Consider the following 17,053-nt stretch of genomic DNA (forward strand, 5'->3'; position numbering starts at 1 on the left):
TCTTTAACATTGGCGATGTTGAAGGCTCATTGGCCACAGCTGGCATGCACATCAAATGCTCGAAGACCCATTTTTGGCGTAGCTTTGCTGTAACCTTATCTAGCTGCTACTTCTGCTCAGCCCAAATGTTTCCAGATACCGGTGATAGGACTCGCAGAAAATAGTAGATAAAGAAGAGCTGTGGAGTGAGTTGGGGGTGGAAACCACAAAGATCCGCCTGCTCACCACGGTCAAACTCATTGCTTCCTTTTAAGCGTGGTGTGTGTGTGCGCGGGCGTGTGTGAATAACTAAGTGCAAGTTCGAGTGATTCTACCCAAATCAAACGGGTCGTCGAAAAAGTATGCAACTACAGCACGTCTGGAGAGAGAGAGAGAGAGAGAGAGAGAAGAGAGAGAGAGAGAGACTCCACGAACGTGGCTCCTCGTACTTACTTTCTCCCACACAGTCACACAGACACACATCTGGAGCTCATGCAGGCAGTTACACCACCTCAGTCTCTGAGGGAGCGACAGCTGGGGAAACCACTGAGCTACATGCAGCTCAGCTCACACAGACCACAGCAGAGCCAGGTAGAGCCAACCGAACCACACTGCTCCTTTCACAGCTCGGTCTGACTGTCACACACACACAGAGAGAGAGAGAGAGAGAGAGGGAGAGAGGGAGAGAGAGAGAGAGGGAAGGAGAGATGGGGGGAAGCTGTGTCTGTACAGTGAAAGAGAGATAGAAAGATAAATTGTCTGTGTGTGTGCTTCTCAGTCCTTTATCTGCCTCATCTGCTTGACATCCAATTTTTAACCACAGAAGAATGTTAGGCATTGACAAAAAATGTGATCAGAAGTTCTAAAGTTACCCTCTTTTATTTTCATTATAAAGTGGCTTTACATTGGAGGGTGTAGCAAAATCTCGGAACCAAGATGAAAGAGATGAGCAGCAGACATGTCGATGTTCATTGTCGTTGTGCCCCCTCCTCCATACAGAGGCCATGACTGAGCTATACGACCCCCAACTCTGCTACATTCTGGATGGCTTCCTGCTCCTCTATGGACTCATAATCACTGGGATGTACATCCGTGAGAAAGTGAGTTTGCTTACACGGTGCTTACAATACACATGGTGATGTAAAAACTGGTATATTTATGGTGTGGATGTTTGATATATTGATATAATGTTATTATGCATGCATTCCAACAACTGCATTACTACCACTGCATCTCCTTGTCTTTCTTTCAAATGTTTTGATCTCCTCTCCTCCTGTCTTTGTCTGGGACCCGCCTCTTTTTCTGTCAATTGTTCACATGCCCTTCTCTTTCTCTCCCCCCCCCCCCTCTCTCTCTCTCTCTCTCTCTGTCTTTTTCTCTCTCTCCATCTCTCTTTCTCCATCTCCCTCTGTCTCTCTCTCTCTGTCTCACTCTCTCTATTTCTTTATCCATCTCTCTATCTATCTATCTCTCTCTCTCTCTCTCTCTCTCTCTCTCTCTCTCTGTCTCACTCTCTCTATTTCTTTATCCATCTCTCTATCTCTCTCTCTCTCTCTCTCTCTCTCTCTCTCTCTCTCTCTCTCTCTCTGTCTCACTCTCTCTATTTCTTTATCCATCTCTCTATCTCTCTCTCTCTCTCTCTCTCTCTCTCTCTCTCTCTCTCTCTCTCTCTCTCTCTCTCTCTCTCTCTCTCTCTGTCTCTCTCTCTACTTAAATATTAGTTCTTCAAATCGCAAGCCAAGCCAGAGGATGATGCCATCTACTCTGTGAGTAACTGCAGCTGGCACAGACATGATATATACAGCAGTGTGTATGTGTCTGTGTGTTACATTGAAAGCTTTGTGGGTTTTTTAGGATCTGAAGAAAGATGCAGAAAGAGGAATAGCGCGCAGGGTAAGCAGCCACTGTTAGTGTGTGTGTGTATGCATAACATTGAAATATAGAAAAACTAATAAAACATTAGAGCTGATAACCCTAATGCAAGCTGACATTGTTCATGTATTAATTCAATTCTTTGTATTTCTATGATTGTTGTTTTCCATGGGACAAAAAGGGAGTAGACATTGATGATACTTATCAGGTAAGGACTGAAGACATCAGACAGAAGAAGATGGAAATAGAGATATATATATATACTAGATCTGATTGTGTTGGCCGAGTATGAGTGAACTCAAACTGAGGCATTAACCGTTCCCCCTGGTCACTGGGCACTACAGACCTGTTTCCTAACACCATTTGATAGCACATTTGTCAACATACTGTTTGTACGATCCATATTAGCCTTGAAAGCTATTCACTGTATGTGTGTTGTGTCTCTCCAGCCTCTCACTGCTCGGCCAACCGGGGATACGTACAAAGAGCTTCCTGTAAAGAAGGAGGTAAGATTTATTTTTCTGTAAGAGACATCGCACGTGGCTTGTTTTAATGCATAGATTATCACAATTTTGCTGTCGATGGGATGATCACCTTTTAGGCTCCCAGTGCAGGTGTAATTCTACATTCTAAAGTGGGAAATGAAACATCCCTCTCTTTATATTTGTTAATGTTTTCACGTTTAATCAAACTGTTTCCATGAAGCTGGTATTCCTATTGTTTTATTACATGAATTCTGCTTCACTGAGAACATACTTAAAATGGGTGACATTCACCAGTGTGAAAGCTACTTACACATTTACAAGCATGCAAATAGCTTTCTCTGCTGAAAGTGCTCCAAAAATATATTATTGTGATGTGGTCTGTTCTGAATGATGTCTCTCTCTAATGCAGCGTCGCAGAAAAAGGGACGAGCAGGTATACCAGGTAAGCCACCCACACCAATCACAAAGCTCGATGCAAAGGGTCTAGAGATAATCTATGGACTAGAGCTCCCAACCTACCTGTAACTTTAAACAAACTATTCATTGACACTTGCAGATTACATGTTATTGCTAGTTGATATGATCCCTCAAAGCAGACACACAAGCAAGCATACATGATGGCAGTTCAGGATGTTTGTGTATCTGATGGTTCAGTTGGTAACTATGGTGTTCTCTGCCAGGATTTGAACTCCGCTACCAAGGATACCTACGACTCTCTGCAGATGCAACCCCTTACCCTTCCTCCTCGCTAAGCCCTCCCCTCTTAGCAGACCACTTCCGCTCCCCTCTCCCACTAGAAGCTCTGAGATTTAATGTCCTTGAGTTCTAACATGCTCTGACATGCTCTCATGAAGGCTCTAAACATGCCCCTTACTTTCTTAGCTTCTTTGATATAACATCATTAGGTGGGCCGATACCGGTTGCGTCATTTTAGATTTGTGTGTTTCCAGTGAAGGGAGGATTAAAGCACGTACAGGGCATTGAAAGAGGGCCTGGATATGGCAGCGGTGTCCTTTTATTACATCTCCTCTGGCCATTCACAGTATTTGCATCTGATTTGGGGTGGAAAAGATTTGATTATGCCTACTAACTACTTATTTTTATCTGAAACAGTCCTTGTATAGAGAGATTGTGTTTCTTCACAAATATATTAGCTATTTCTACGTAGTTTTGTGTCTTTTTATCTTCATAGATATATATTTTATCTTTGAATCTTCTTTGAATCATCTTTCCTTTCTTTGTTAGATTGTTCTAGTGTTTATGATGCATAATAATCTGGAATCAGTCCAATAGTTTAATTCCGATTATTTTGTTAGGAGTAGTAGTTCAACGATGGAACTTGTACATCTTTATCTTTAACGAACACAATTTTTTTAACCCACCTAACCCCATTGACTAGATTGATGGATTTATATTTCGTTTCTGCCCTTTAGTTCAGATGAGGGGGGAAATGACAATGGTTAGAATACAATGTACAGTATAACTGTTTGTCCTTTTCTCCAAGTCATGCTTACTTGAAAACTTGAGCTTGAAACAGTATTAAAGCTGTCAAAAAGGTTTTTTGCTATTGATATGTATTTACCTGTATATGACAAACATAAAACAGTAACTCAATTCCAGTTTTTTAAATTTTGTTTATATCCACAAGAAAGGGGGAAGGAAGTATAGTATTGTATATCTTTGCATAAAAATAAGAAAAATACAGCAGAGATTATGCATGGACATGAATGACTACTCTGTTTTACAGTCCCTGCTAGTGTAGCAGCAACAATGACAGGTACAATTTTGTTCACCATGTGTGCTTTGCATAATATGAAATCTTGCATGTCAGTCCATGTGTTTCCATAACACCTTGGCAGCACTAGTGGCAGGTACAAAAGGTGATGAGCTATGTCTCTGAATGCAGGGATGCATTTGAAAGTTGAATAAATCCCCTTTGTTAACTAGTCATTTAGGTCATGTGATCTGTGTTTCTGGTTGAATCAGTAGGCTTTTGAACAGTTTGTGTGTAGATAAAAATTCACATGTTGGCCACATGTTATGGCTACTTTGTAATCAGAAAATGCACAAGATACATTGTATGTATCTTGTATGCTTATCAGTAGCTATCTCGATTATACATTTTGGAACCCATTTGTCTAATGTATCATTGTTTTATTTGTGGTATTTGTTCATACTTACCTTGTACCTTACCTTAATGGGAATTAAGATTTATTTTTATAGTAAGTTTTTTTGTCAGTTTTACCCTACTGTCAACTGCAATATTAAAGGTCAATTTGGAACATCTTTGTCTCTGTAATAACTGGGGATCGAGTTCATCTGCCTGTCAATTCATCCAAGGCATATGAAGAAGACAGGATACATTTAGAGCAGGGTCCTGCTGGTTTCAGTAAGTCAAATTTAAGACCTTTTTAAGACATTTTAAGACCATAAAGATAGAAATGTAAGACCTACACGATGCATTACCAAAACAATATTAAAATCAAAGAAATTCTGAAAAAAAAAAATATTTCAATGGATTCAGTCATTGAAAAAGCATTAATTTAATCTACAGATGAAATTTCATTCAGCACTTAGTACGAGGGGTGGGGGAAAAACCTATTCACATATGAATCGCGATTCAGTCTTCTAAAGATTCCGATTGATTCACAATTTATTTGGTGAACAAAACGTACGTTGTCCTTTGGCATTTAGTAGTTTCATAAGGGCAATTACATCGTCTTGTAGAAAGTAACTTTGCAGGAAACCTCTGTGGCTCAGTGTGTAAGCATGTGTACCATCGAGTCTACTGCCAAACACTGTACCACTGGTTCAAATCTCGCTCAAACCAATTGATAATTCAAATGATTCAGTATATTACTTAACTGATATATGTTATTTCCAAGTATCTCAAAGGGGGGACCCCGTTGTGTAGTGGGTTGAGAACAAGGGCCTACCTACACCACAACAACCTGGGTTCAAAACCAGCACAGAGCGTAGTGCCAAACACATCCGTGGGCCCAGATCCCTGTAACCACAGCACACTCCTCGACTGTCCAGATCCCAACTCCCTCTTCCAGGTACCCAACTGTCCCACCAGGAAAGGCTCAACCAAGAGTCTAAAAAGATATTTACCTTTTATCAGTTTTATTTATAAGTCCAAGAGCAAACATTGAGCTGTAAGAAGATCCTTCAGGCAGATTTGAACACAAGACCCCTTACACAGCAGCCCACATCCTTAAACACTGAGCTATCGGATCAAAACAATCTCCACTCATCATTAGAATTTGACATTGAACTATCTAGTTGTAACAACCTGCAGTGTTGGGGTGTCAGAAAACCAGAAGAATGCAGGGCTCCCCTTTGAACTCACTGGGTTAGTGTGCATGCTCTTTCAGACATGCTGGGGCAGTACCGCAACAGCCTGGGTTCAAATCCAAATTTTAAATTGTTTATTTTAACTTAAAAGCTACATTGTGGTCATGTGAGATGTGGGACTTCACCTTCACATATTTTCATAAATATCATCTGTCTCCTTTCCACCGAGAGAGAATAATGTCATAGTAATGTGTTACAGAACAAGGACAGTCATATGAACAAATGCTTTATTTTTGAAAGATGTCATTTATTTGTTATTTTTTGGTTTGTATTAAATAATGAAACAGGACAGTGAATCCAAGTCACTGGACCCACAGTTTACAAAAATACCTTACATTTTACAATCTACTAAAGTAAGTTAGTTCTGCATTCACATACATACTGCACTAAGACAAAAAGAAAAAGTATGACACACTAAAACAAGCAGTTTTTCAACAACACAACATTTTTTGCTTGGCTTTTATCATCCCTGATATGTACCAAAATATACATCTATGCTTTGGATCCCAGTGTTTGGTTCTGCATCTAAGACAGGCATTCTGCAGGTAGGTAGGGAGGATAGAGGGAAATGAAACTAAGGGAGTAGGAGTCATCTTTGGTTAAGTGAACATTACATTTTTCCTTGCCATTACTTTGGAATAGAGCTTCCAGGATCCCATATGCTCTCTACTTTATGAATAAATGACAAAACACAAATCCAAATAGTACGTTTGAATACCGGTCGACAGTGAATAACAGTAAAGGACAGGGTTTGTGTGTGTGCGTTAGAGCACTATGACCTTACAAGTCTTTGGTTTCTTTAGAAAGAGAGGTATTGTAGGGGGCAGCATTCAGAAACACAAACATTATTTACATTCAGATCACCTGCAACTCTGGTTGGAAAAGAAAAGAGGTCTATGCAGGGGCAATGGTCTCTCTTCAAATATTTAGCATATTGACCTATCATACAAACATGCATTCATGTATGCGTACACAGATCAGCAAATGACTAATGCTGCCCCCTGGAGTTCAATAGGGTTCAACAGTTATAAAGTGAGTAGAAAAAATAGGCCCCCAGCATCTGTTGTTTCCATAGTACATTGTAAACTGCAAAAATACATCACTTGATACGGTTATACAACACACACTTAGTTAATTTGTAGGAATAAATGAGCCTAAGTGTTTACAAACATGAATTATAACCTGAAAATAACAGTACAGTCTATCGCTACATCTATTATCAACCATTAAGGCATTTAAAAGCTGGAAACAACTTAAACCAGTGATTTTCTCCCATGCTAACAAATGTATAAATAAAATGGTGAAAATGATTGCAAAAACATAAGTTGGTTTAGAAAAAAGGAAGTGAATAAAAAGTTGAACGTTAAATCGCACAAGGAAATCAGGAAACACTGAATTTCACTTGTGTTCAAATGATTATTAATCCAAAATTAATAATAAAAAAGGTTAGTCAACACCCTGGGTTAACATATTTGGTCTAGAGATAAACTGTCTGAAATTCCTATTGAGTTGCTGCACTACATTCATTTGAACCCTTTACAAGATATAAAACTGAATTTATTGTATATATATTACTTGTGTGTATACATTACAAAAAAAGAACTAGGAGTAAAAAGGTACAAAACCCAAATAAGTGTCCCATAGGACATTCCCAACTATTCAACATAGGAAGACCCCAATCAAAAACTAAACTAAGCCAAGAAAAAAACAAACCCAATAGCAGGAACCCAGCTACAATACACTAAATACTATATGCTTTGGTATGAAGGCAAGATATGAAAACAAAAATCTAAATATATTGAAATTAGTAGTAGTAGTTGTAGTAGTCGTACTTGCCATTGCAGTCATAAATGTCAAAATTTTTGGCCTTTCAATGTTTCTCCCGTTTTTTGGCTTTTGAGGTACTTAATAGTATCATGATAGGTGTAACATAAGAAAGTAGGCAGTACTTTTCACCTAGACGTCACCCACATCTCAGACTACTGTAGGTAAAAAGGTCAAATCCAGGCTCCTTGTTTAGCAAAGATGCATAAGAGGAAACCTGTAAAACCAGTGATGCGAATTCACACTGTTTACTGCACACTTGTAAAGCTAAGGAGAAAGGGAGATCCAATGCCCCAATGCCAGGGTATGAACCTCTATAAAGAGTCACTGTCCGATGTTTTTTGGTAACCTGTTTGACTCTCTTTGGAGGCAGGATATTAATGTAAATGACGAACATTTTAAGTCTTTGGACAGTTTTCTCAAAGTATTATTGCATTCTTATTCCCACAGTCTGGAGAGGTCCATTGGATAATTACCTGTACTTATGCTAATCTAAGCTTGAATACATGCCATGTCTTGGACGAGTACTTTTTGGTTTATCTGGATAAGAGTGTTCAACATTTTGGTGTTTGTTTGTTCTGCTTTCATTTGCCTCTTAAGACAAGCTGCAATCTTAGCCTCTGTACTATCCAGCCGGCTTGGAGGCCAGCACTGTGACTTCCTAACTGTTTTTAAAGCATTATAACCGAGAACATGACAGAGACTCCAGAGAAACACCCACACAACAAGCAGTGAACACAAGCCTCTGTCCTGTCTGCTACTCTAACAAAGCAAGCACACACGGTAAGAATACATGACCATATTTCAGATTCTATGAAATAACTGCAGGCCTATATAATCAGACTAACTGCAGGCCTATGTAATCTGTTTCAACAGGTCAAGAAACAATTTTCACAGCTAACACATCTAATCTCAGAAGGGACATGTTTCTAGAAAGTTAGTGTGATAATGTCATTCAAGACTTAGTAAGGTAAATCTTAATTCGCACATTTTTGGTTTCATAAGCAGTCCTTGTGATAAATAAAAACTCCCTGTCAAAAACAAAGAAGATAACAAATAATTTCCAATAAACTTCCCCCCCCCACAACATGACTTTTTGGTAATAGCAAAATGATAAAAAATAAAATAAAAATCAGTAAGTAGGTGGGAGGGACCGTGGCCTTGAGTTCATTGGGCCTTGGAGGCGGTAGTGATGGTGTTGACAGGTGCTGTTACGGTGCTGATAGTCCCATTGGCCGAGACCTGCAGGTTCAGAGCTCCGCCTCCCCCTGTAGGCAGTAGACTGACAGGGGTGCCAGCAAAAAGGGAAAGGCTCTGGGGGTTGAGGAACAGGGGTGTGGTCATCAAGTTGGGGGTGGAGCCAGTACTGGTATTGGCAAATAGCAAGTTCCCATTCCCGTCCATGGACGTGATGGGAGGGAGAGCTCCGTTAGACGCCAGAGCTGTAGAGGGAGAGAGATAATTGGAAAGGAAACTATCTTTTAGCTTGTGATATCTACAGTAGCCTATCACCAAGTCCTGTTTGTAAAGGAGCTGAGTGCCAAGAAGGCAAAATGGCATGTGTGAGATCATTGTGATAGGTGTGACATAGGGTTGTACTTGCCACTCCACAAACCTTGGATGGTGGCCAGTGCTGAACCTAGTCCTCCATTGGACAGGTTCAGGAAGGCCCCTCTGAGAGAAGAGATGGAGCCTTCATTAGATTAACAACGTAACTGACTACAATGACACAACCAATATAAACACTCTCATTCAGGTGACTGTGGGTAGCTATGCATGTGAGGGCATGTGTGTGTGTACATTTGGTTTTAAATAATATTTTTAACTGTGCATATGTGTGTGTGCGTGTCTGCCTCACCCTGTGGTAAACTGAGATGGAGGCATTATCCCAGCTGCTACCGCTGCCATTGCAGCCAGACCGCCGTTGCCCTGGAAACCTGCAGCTATGGAGGGTGCTTGCGTGGTCATGACAACGGCAGGCTGGGACATCGCCATCGTGGAGACAGGGGTGATGGCCCCGGTGGTCATGGTGGAAGGGGCACTGGATATGACTGGTGTCAGAACAGAGGTGGCTCCGCCGATCATCCCAGGGCCTGGAACACAGGACACACTTATACTCAAGCAAGGAACGAGGCAGAGGTCAGAGTTCACGATGAAAACAACTCCACACATTTAACACCATGATAGGCACGGACATCTTAAGCACACACACACACACACACACACACAGACACACTACCTGTGAGTCTGGGGCTGGTGGAGTTTGCCACAGTGGTTTGAGCTACGTTGGTGACCAGGCTGCCGTTGCTGCTCACCTGAGGACCGAGACAGAAAGTTATTGTGACGGAGGGTCAAATCACAGAGGTGGGGAGGGGGGGCAGGGTTAAGACATGAACCGCATGTAATTCAGCGTAAGGGAGCGTACCATGGTTTTGGTGGAGGAGTAGAGGGCCTTGTTAGCGCTGCTGCTGGGGGGGTTGATCCTCTTCTCCTTCTGTCTGCGGTTGCAGAACCAGACGCGGACCACTTCCTTCTCCATGTTGAGCTGGTCCGCGATCTGGGTGACCTCCTCGGAGCTGGGCTTCTGGTTCTGCTACATGGGGGGGGAGGCAGAACAACACACACATGAGTATGGCCTTGACCGAAGCTTCAACCTCGTTATCTTGGAGCACTTGACTTGGAGGGTAGAGGTTGTACTTGGGTGTGGTTTAGCGCGTTACCTCCATGAAGCTCTTCTCCAGGGCGATGCGGATGTTGGTGTCGATGCTGGTTCTCTTCTTGCGTCGGCGGTTGAGCAGCTCCAGGGCCAGGCTGGGGGAGGACTGGGAGGTCAGGGGGCTGGAGCTGGTCTCAGTATTCACGTGCTCTACATGGAGGGAGGGGTGGGGTCACATTACTGGGTTAGAGAGAGTTTCTACAAATGGGTCCACTCCAGTAGATACTACAGATCTGGTCCAAACACACCAAGAATGGAAGAGAACACAAACCATGGCTAGACAGTTCTAGATGTGTGAGAGTTCTAGGTGGTGACAGTTCTAGATGGTGGCAGTTCTAGTTGGTAACAGTTCTAGGTGGTAACAGTTCTAGGTGGTAACAGTTCTAGGTGGTAACAGTTCTAGGTGTTAACAGTTCTAGTTGGTAACAGTTTAGGTGGTAACCGTTTAGGTGTTAACAGTTCTAGGTGGTAACACACAGCATGCAGTAGGGCAGGACCAACCTGCATCGTTCAGCCACTTCTCCAGCAGTGGCTTGAGCTTGCACATGTTCTTGAAGCTCAGGTTGAGGGCCTCGAAGCGAGAGATGGTGGTCTGGCTGAAGTCATTCCCATACAGCTTCCCCATGGCCAGACCCACATCACCCTGTTGGACAGGAATGTGAGGGTTAGAACCACGCTTCAGCTCTACTAATCATCGCTGGCACAGAAATTTGTCATAAGATTACAATCATCTCATTAAAATGTGTGTGCTGACAAGTAGAAGCCAGCCAGCAGTCAGGATTTCGAAATGAAAGATTTTTCACTCACAGACAATCAACTAAACTGGTCGAAAGAATATTACGTACATAAATAAACTAAACTAAAAACCCACCTGAGTGAAGCCCAGTTTGATCCTCCTCTGTTTGAAGGCCTTGGCGAACAGCTCCAGCTCTTCCAGCTCGTTGACATCATCCATGTAGGTTGTTTCCTCGCGCTTGCTGACTGGGCCCTGCATCTGGGAGGGGGTGGCGGCTATAGTCCTGGTGGGCGTGGCAGCGATGGTCCGTGTGGGCGTGGAAGGCTGAGGTTGAAAGACAGTAATGATTAGCATACGTCTTTAAACGTATTAAAGCATACTGCATAATGCACTGCAACCTACACAGCAAAGTGTGTGTCTGTGTGTGTCGGTGCCCCCTACACAGACCTGTGTGGTGAGGGTGATGTTTGTATTGGTGGGCAGGAGGTTGGCTTGGCTCTGAGGTAGCTGGGTGACAAGGTTCTGGGCTTGGAGGAAACCTGGAGACAGAGACAAACAAAGGTGGACCATTGCTTTCAATAAACTGCTTAACAGCTTTCATGTGTCTGTGTATATATATATACACTGTAAGTGTGTGTGCAAGTAGTGCCACCTACTGGCTTGACCCTGTGCATTCTGGGAGATGATGTACTGGGTGGGCTGTAGCTGAGTAGTGATAGGGTGGCCTGGCTGCACCAACACAAACTGCTGTAGGCCCTGCTGCTGCAGCTGCTACAGGGGAAAAACACAGAGGTCAATACAGCGCCGTCAAATCGATGAAGTATACAAGTGAAATACGGCCACAATTAAAATGGTAAAAGAAACATGGCACAGAAGATCAAACAATGGCAGGGTTTCCCGCAGAAAATGTGTCAGTTGATGTGGTAGGGGGGGGGGGGGGGGGGGGGGTGTAGTTTGTGCGATAGACTAATGCGTTCTCTGCAGAAAAGGGAGACTGGCGTTTTGGAATGGAAGGGAGAAAACAGGACAGAGTAACTAGGTGGATATCGCTATAAAAAAATAAAAAAAAACAACGTAGTTAAGGCGGCAGGCGTGTGTTGCTTAGGCAGCCGCCTTAACTGAAAAGTGCTGCGGGAAACCCTGCATGGATAAACCTTGTCCTATAATGTATTTGAGATTCCCCCAGAGGAGCGCTGACTCTTACAGTCTACAGTGACGGTGTGTGAGTGTGTAGCCCTTACTGGAGCGAAATGCAGGGGCTGGGACAGGGGCAGCTGGGTAATAGGGGTGGCTGCCGAGGCAGAGATGGCTGCTCCTGTGGTGCCGTTCTGCTGGGAGGCTGAGTGCTGCTGCACGGCCGCTGCCAGGGCCTGCTGGAGGAACAGCTGCTGCTGCATTGGTGCCATGGTCAACTGGGGGAGGGGAGAGAGAGGAGAATTCAAATGAAGCAGAAAGTTTCAGCAAGGTTTTCTACACCACTTCAGTGGCATAGATAAAAGATTTTCCGGACCTCGTTAAGTCTACTGCTGCAACCTACTGTGGAATCAAGGCAATGCGGAGGAAGTAACTGTATGAATAATAAACTCTTAGTTATGCTGTGCATGACATGTATATTAATTCTCAATTCATTTGCATAAAGGCCCACCCCCTGTTTTGGGGCCTTATTAGCATACTGTGGAGATTGCTCCCTCAGCTTTTTGTCTCTGGGAGATAAGGGGTGGTGCCAAGGCGTGCTGGCCGCTGCTTTTCAAACTGGCAACAAGTGCCGGGTGCCAAGGCAAAAGGGCAGTTGCCATGGCAATGCTGGGGCACCCATGAGTCCTCTTAAACAGCACTGCGGGTGGCGTGCATTCGGCAATAGATCTAAACTAGTATGAAGCCTCTAACAAATGCAACACAAACGACATGAAGGAATGAAAAAGACTCTCCATGCTCTGTACATTTGTCTTAATCTTACTCACAATTCAGGCATTATGTGTGCAAATGTGCATCGGTGTCTGTAACCATCTACAAGTTGTATTCAATGTGCAGGTATTGGATGGCAGGGATCTTTGTTACCTGCTGAAGCAGAGCCTGTGACTGTGCATTAGTTAGGCTGGTTGTCATCTGCATCGCTTGCTTCTGAGATTCCAGTCCATTTGTTTGGACATCTAGAATTATACAGTGGAAAAAACGAGATATTAGTATAATATCGAAACTTTAAAAAAAGGAATAAACTGTGTATATAGACATTTTCCATCAATAATTGAACATGATGAATTAACAAGAATTACTTCAAATACCCCTTTAAAAAACCCTTTTAAAATACGCGTATGGTTATGTGTCCTGCCAGGATGGGAAAATAACGTGCTGTGATAAAAAATGTATTAATAAAAAAAGAAAGTATTAACCCTGGTGTTAAATGAAGGATCTCAGATATCAGTCAGATAAATGCAGGTCAACTCACCTTTGGCTACTTCCCCATTCTCCATTGTGCTACTATTTGATGCAGAAAGATTGTTAAAGGAGTCTGCCGTTAAAAGAAAGAAAAGGCATATGATTAAAATATGGATTCACCTTTCCAAATTTACAGTCAGTTTTAACTGTCAGTTTTGGTGCTGAGTAACCAGCTCAGCAACAGTGCTCTTTACTCTTCTAACCACCAGCTACACGGGCATGTTCACCTTCAGTAGACAATTACTACATACCTTTTCCCCCCCCAGTCTCTTCTATACTGGCCCTCTCTCCTTTCTCTTAAACGACCAGCTAGTATCTTCCCGTGCGTTCCTCTCACTGTCACAAGCACAGTGTGGTAAACTGTCTCTCTACTCCCTTTTTTCTTCCCTTCGTACACCCCACTGCCCCCCCCCCCTCGCTTTCTTTTTCTGGTACAGACCAGAAACAAAGAATGCAGCTGGTTGCTTCTGTAACGAAGCTTAATCAGTATTCAGCTGATTAGAGCTGTATGCAAATGTCGCCCCCAGTTTCTCGTTAGGCAGAGGCGCAGGGCTTTGAAGTCCTGCGAGCAATTCATTTCACACAGAGCTCGAAAAGCTTTCTGCATAATTCAACAATCTCTATGCATATTTATCAGGTCATTTGCATATTAATTGGACAGCCCCCCCACACACACACACACACACAAAAAAGCAAGTGTGTCCAATAAAGTCAATTTCTAACTCAGTTACACACACACCCCCTATCAGCCATCGGGGGAGAGGGGGGGGGGGGCTATGCAAGTTATTTTTCTATTACAGAAAAAGTAGTAGCACCAAATGTAGGGATATCTGACAAATGTTAAAGCACCTCATATCAAAATGATAAAAGCACAGACCATAACTCACTGCACACACATATTGACAGAGTAAGATATAGGTCTACTGGCTAACGTTAAGAGGTTTGGTTATTTACAGTCACAATGTAGCCTATGCAAAGAGCGGCAGTGGCTTACAAAAACGTTAGGATAACCACAAAAGCAGATATGACTGAAGAACATTAGTTGTCTAAAGCTTTGTGTTGAGTAAAGTCTAAGAAAACTTTTAAGTGAATAAAAAAAAACATGGTCCTATTTACATTTAGATGCTAGCAGGGCACCCCTTTATAAACTATATTAACACATAATGCATTATGCAAATATTTCAATTAGACTAATAACCTTGAATAATTACTTTGCAATTAATTAGGCTATGCTTGCATTACTGAAAGGCCCACTGCATAATGCAAAATAGATAAGGGAAAAACACAAAGAGACAGTCAAGGGAAAAATATTTTGTGCATTCAAATTACATTTAAATTGAAGCATGCAAAAATTATTTGTAGCTATCTATCCCAACTGAGACTAGAGAAAAACACCATTGGAACAACATTTACAGGCAATTGTAACCAGTCCGGTTCACCAAACATAATACACAAATTTGGATTAAAAGTTACATTCAGGAATAAGTCAAACATTCAGCTATCATGTGTAACAGGGTTCATATCGGTCATTCATTCCCCTTGCCTGATTATTATTTGATCAATGTGGTGAATAAATAAGTGTGTGCTGGCAGCTTCCCTTTTGTTTGTTGGTGTAGCTTGCTGACTTGGGACAGTGTGACATAACACTGTCGCAGTCTGTGAGCACTTACTAAAGCATTCCAGTTTCAAAGCACTGGTCATTAAATTATGTATTATTGTAAATGCATGAAGGAAGATGTTGGAGTATCATTTTGTTGATAATGTATTCAGGAATCCTGTAATTGCTTTACTGATTTCTTGCTCCAAAATTCAAGGAATTCTTAGAGGTGGAAATATTCAGTCATTTTGGGGAAGGGGAATAAAGAGGGAATTTGGAGAGAATTAACCAAATTTGAAATTAATTAGGGTTCGAATTAGGATAGTATTATTTTGATTAATAAATATTTAGTTTATGTATTATTTTATCATTTGCTTGTTATTTTAGTATGTTTACCCTTAACATAATACACATATTCACCCCAGTAATATCATCGAAACTTACCATAATTATTGTGCTCACTGGGTGGAATGTTGAATATGTGGACTCAGATATGATAAAAACTGTGTACAGTACATGTGATGCAAGAATGATCTGCTCATGTGATGGAACTATGGACAAGGTATGCAATGAATTGCAGTAGCCTATTACTGAATTAGTACTTGAGTTGTGCGTTTTCACCAAAACTTGCCAAATAATCTCCACTCTAAAAATTATTTAACATAACTTTGACTGATTTTATTTACGCAACTCAACGAAACTGTTAGGCTACGACATGCAGGACCAATCCCTAGTTCAATGACCATTTAAAGACATGTAAATTGGGCACCACCTTGCAAATACACAGAGGCAACATTATCACACTTGGGTGATGAATATATTCGACATACCGCAAGCAATGGCAGAAATACTAGAAGAAAGTTATATTCCTACATTATTTTCATAACTTTCTGCACAGTTGGATCGAGGAAGGAAAAACTAGGACCGAACTCATCTTTAAAATGTCTGAATTGTTGAAAGAAGAGCTAGCGGTAGAGAGATCATGTAAAAAAGAAAAAAGAATTCACTAACCACTGGGTGCTACTTGATCGCCAACAGTACTTCGTTTGGCAAGACCAGACCTGAACACGTTGAATCACTCAAACATTTGGACAATCTGGTGGCCTGACCGAGCCATTGGACTAAACTACACCGGGAAAATATGACTCTTCTTTCCCAATAGTCCCAGTATTCTGATAAAAAAATGTATTTGTGGAACAGAAATAGTGATTGCAATGACCACTATGTAGCACTGCAGCAACGAATGGCGAAAGACAATGTAATTATCGCCTCGATTTGGCTAGCTACCCAGAGTCCCTAGCCTATGATTGCATAGCATGCTCTAGCGCCTTGGTTAATTTTACATCCAGTAATATACTACATGCACCAAGCAAAACATATGTGTCGTTGTGGGCGTGTTTTGCAAACTCATTAGCTTGCGAGCTAACAAGGTAAATGTATTTATAATAGCCGCCTGGGGTTAGCTTACAGTACCACCAAACCATCGATGGACTAACTAGCTAACTAGCGAGCTAGCTAACGAACTGCCCCATAAAAAAGCAAACAATACTAAAATGTTAGCTAGACCCTGGTGATAGCTCTACCGCCCTGACTCTCACAATACAAGCTTGTTAGCAAGTTGACAACTATTTGCGCACACATAACTAATTATGGATACAATATGGTAAGTTATTTTTGATTATACATGAATATGCAACGCGTCCCCTTTCCACACAAAGGAAGGCTAACCAGAAATGGCTTTTGAGCTGGCTAGCCTGCTAGCCCGTCTGTTTTTCGATCTGACGACAGCCCTCAAAACCGTAGAATAACAGTAAAACTGTGGTGGTTTTCGTAAGCTACCTAATATTTACAGCAAGTGCATTTGCAGGCTAGTATCTAAGCCGTGTAGTGACAATATCAACATGAATGGATTAAAATAGTCTGCAAATGAATATGTAAAATTTACCTGGTGCTGCACTCTGATTCACTACTCCCCCGTCAGCCATATTGAATATTTAAAACAAATGCATTCCCCCTAGACCCTACTATGTAATGTCTACGACTTGGCATTA

At 41.9% G+C, this 17,053-nt stretch overlaps 2 protein-coding genes across 2 annotated transcripts; one reads left to right on the plus strand and one right to left on the minus strand.

Moving 5' to 3' along the window:
* The first annotated feature begins 516 nt into the window (after window positions 1–516).
* LOC136966108 (T-cell surface glycoprotein CD3 zeta chain-like) lies at window positions 517–4,618 on the plus strand. The gene is given in 9 exon segments (XM_067260496.1): window positions 517–570; window positions 875–982; window positions 984–1,079; window positions 1,701–1,745; window positions 1,834–1,872; window positions 2,033–2,059; window positions 2,301–2,357; window positions 2,746–2,778; window positions 3,017–4,618. Coding segments are annotated over 8 exon segments (414 nt in total). The 5' UTR covers window positions 517–570; window positions 875–937; the 3' UTR covers window positions 3,089–4,618.
* Window positions 4,619–5,919: 1,301 nt separating this feature from the next.
* Window positions 5,920–16,987, minus strand: LOC136966380 (POU domain, class 2, transcription factor 1-like). Its single transcript, XM_067260880.1, has 14 exons — window positions 16,948–16,987; window positions 13,416–13,478; window positions 13,028–13,119; window positions 12,211–12,381; window positions 11,626–11,740; window positions 11,417–11,508; window positions 11,105–11,293; window positions 10,735–10,876; window positions 10,238–10,383; window positions 9,943–10,110; window positions 9,757–9,832; window positions 9,376–9,610; window positions 9,133–9,191; window positions 5,920–8,959 (listed from the first exon to the last, which is right to left on the minus strand). Exons 1-14 carry the CDS (start codon window positions 16,985–16,987, stop codon window positions 8,685–8,687), a joined length of 1,863 nt encoding a protein of 620 aa, XP_067116981.1. The 3' UTR covers window positions 5,920–8,684.
* Between the last annotated feature and the right edge of the window lie 66 nt (window positions 16,988–17,053).

The sequence above is a fragment of the Osmerus mordax genome, chromosome 22 (genome assembly GCF_038355195.1).
Source record: "Osmerus mordax isolate fOsmMor3 chromosome 22, fOsmMor3.pri, whole genome shotgun sequence".
Classification (NCBI taxonomy): domain Eukaryota; kingdom Metazoa; phylum Chordata; class Actinopteri; order Osmeriformes; family Osmeridae; genus Osmerus; species Osmerus mordax.

Coding starts and splice junctions, on each gene's coding strand:
- LOC136966380 (XM_067260880.1), bottom strand. CDS start 16,987: ATGGCTGACGGGGGAGTAGTGAATCAGAGTGCAGCACCAG. Junction 10,384..10,734: donor GAAGTGGCTGAACGATGCAG/GTTGGTCCTGCC, acceptor CCCTCCATGTAG/AGCACGTGAATACTGAGACC. Junction 9,192..9,375: donor CCATCTCAGTTTACCACAGG/GTGAGGCAGACA, acceptor CTCTTCTCTCAG/AGGGGCCTTCCTGAACCTGT.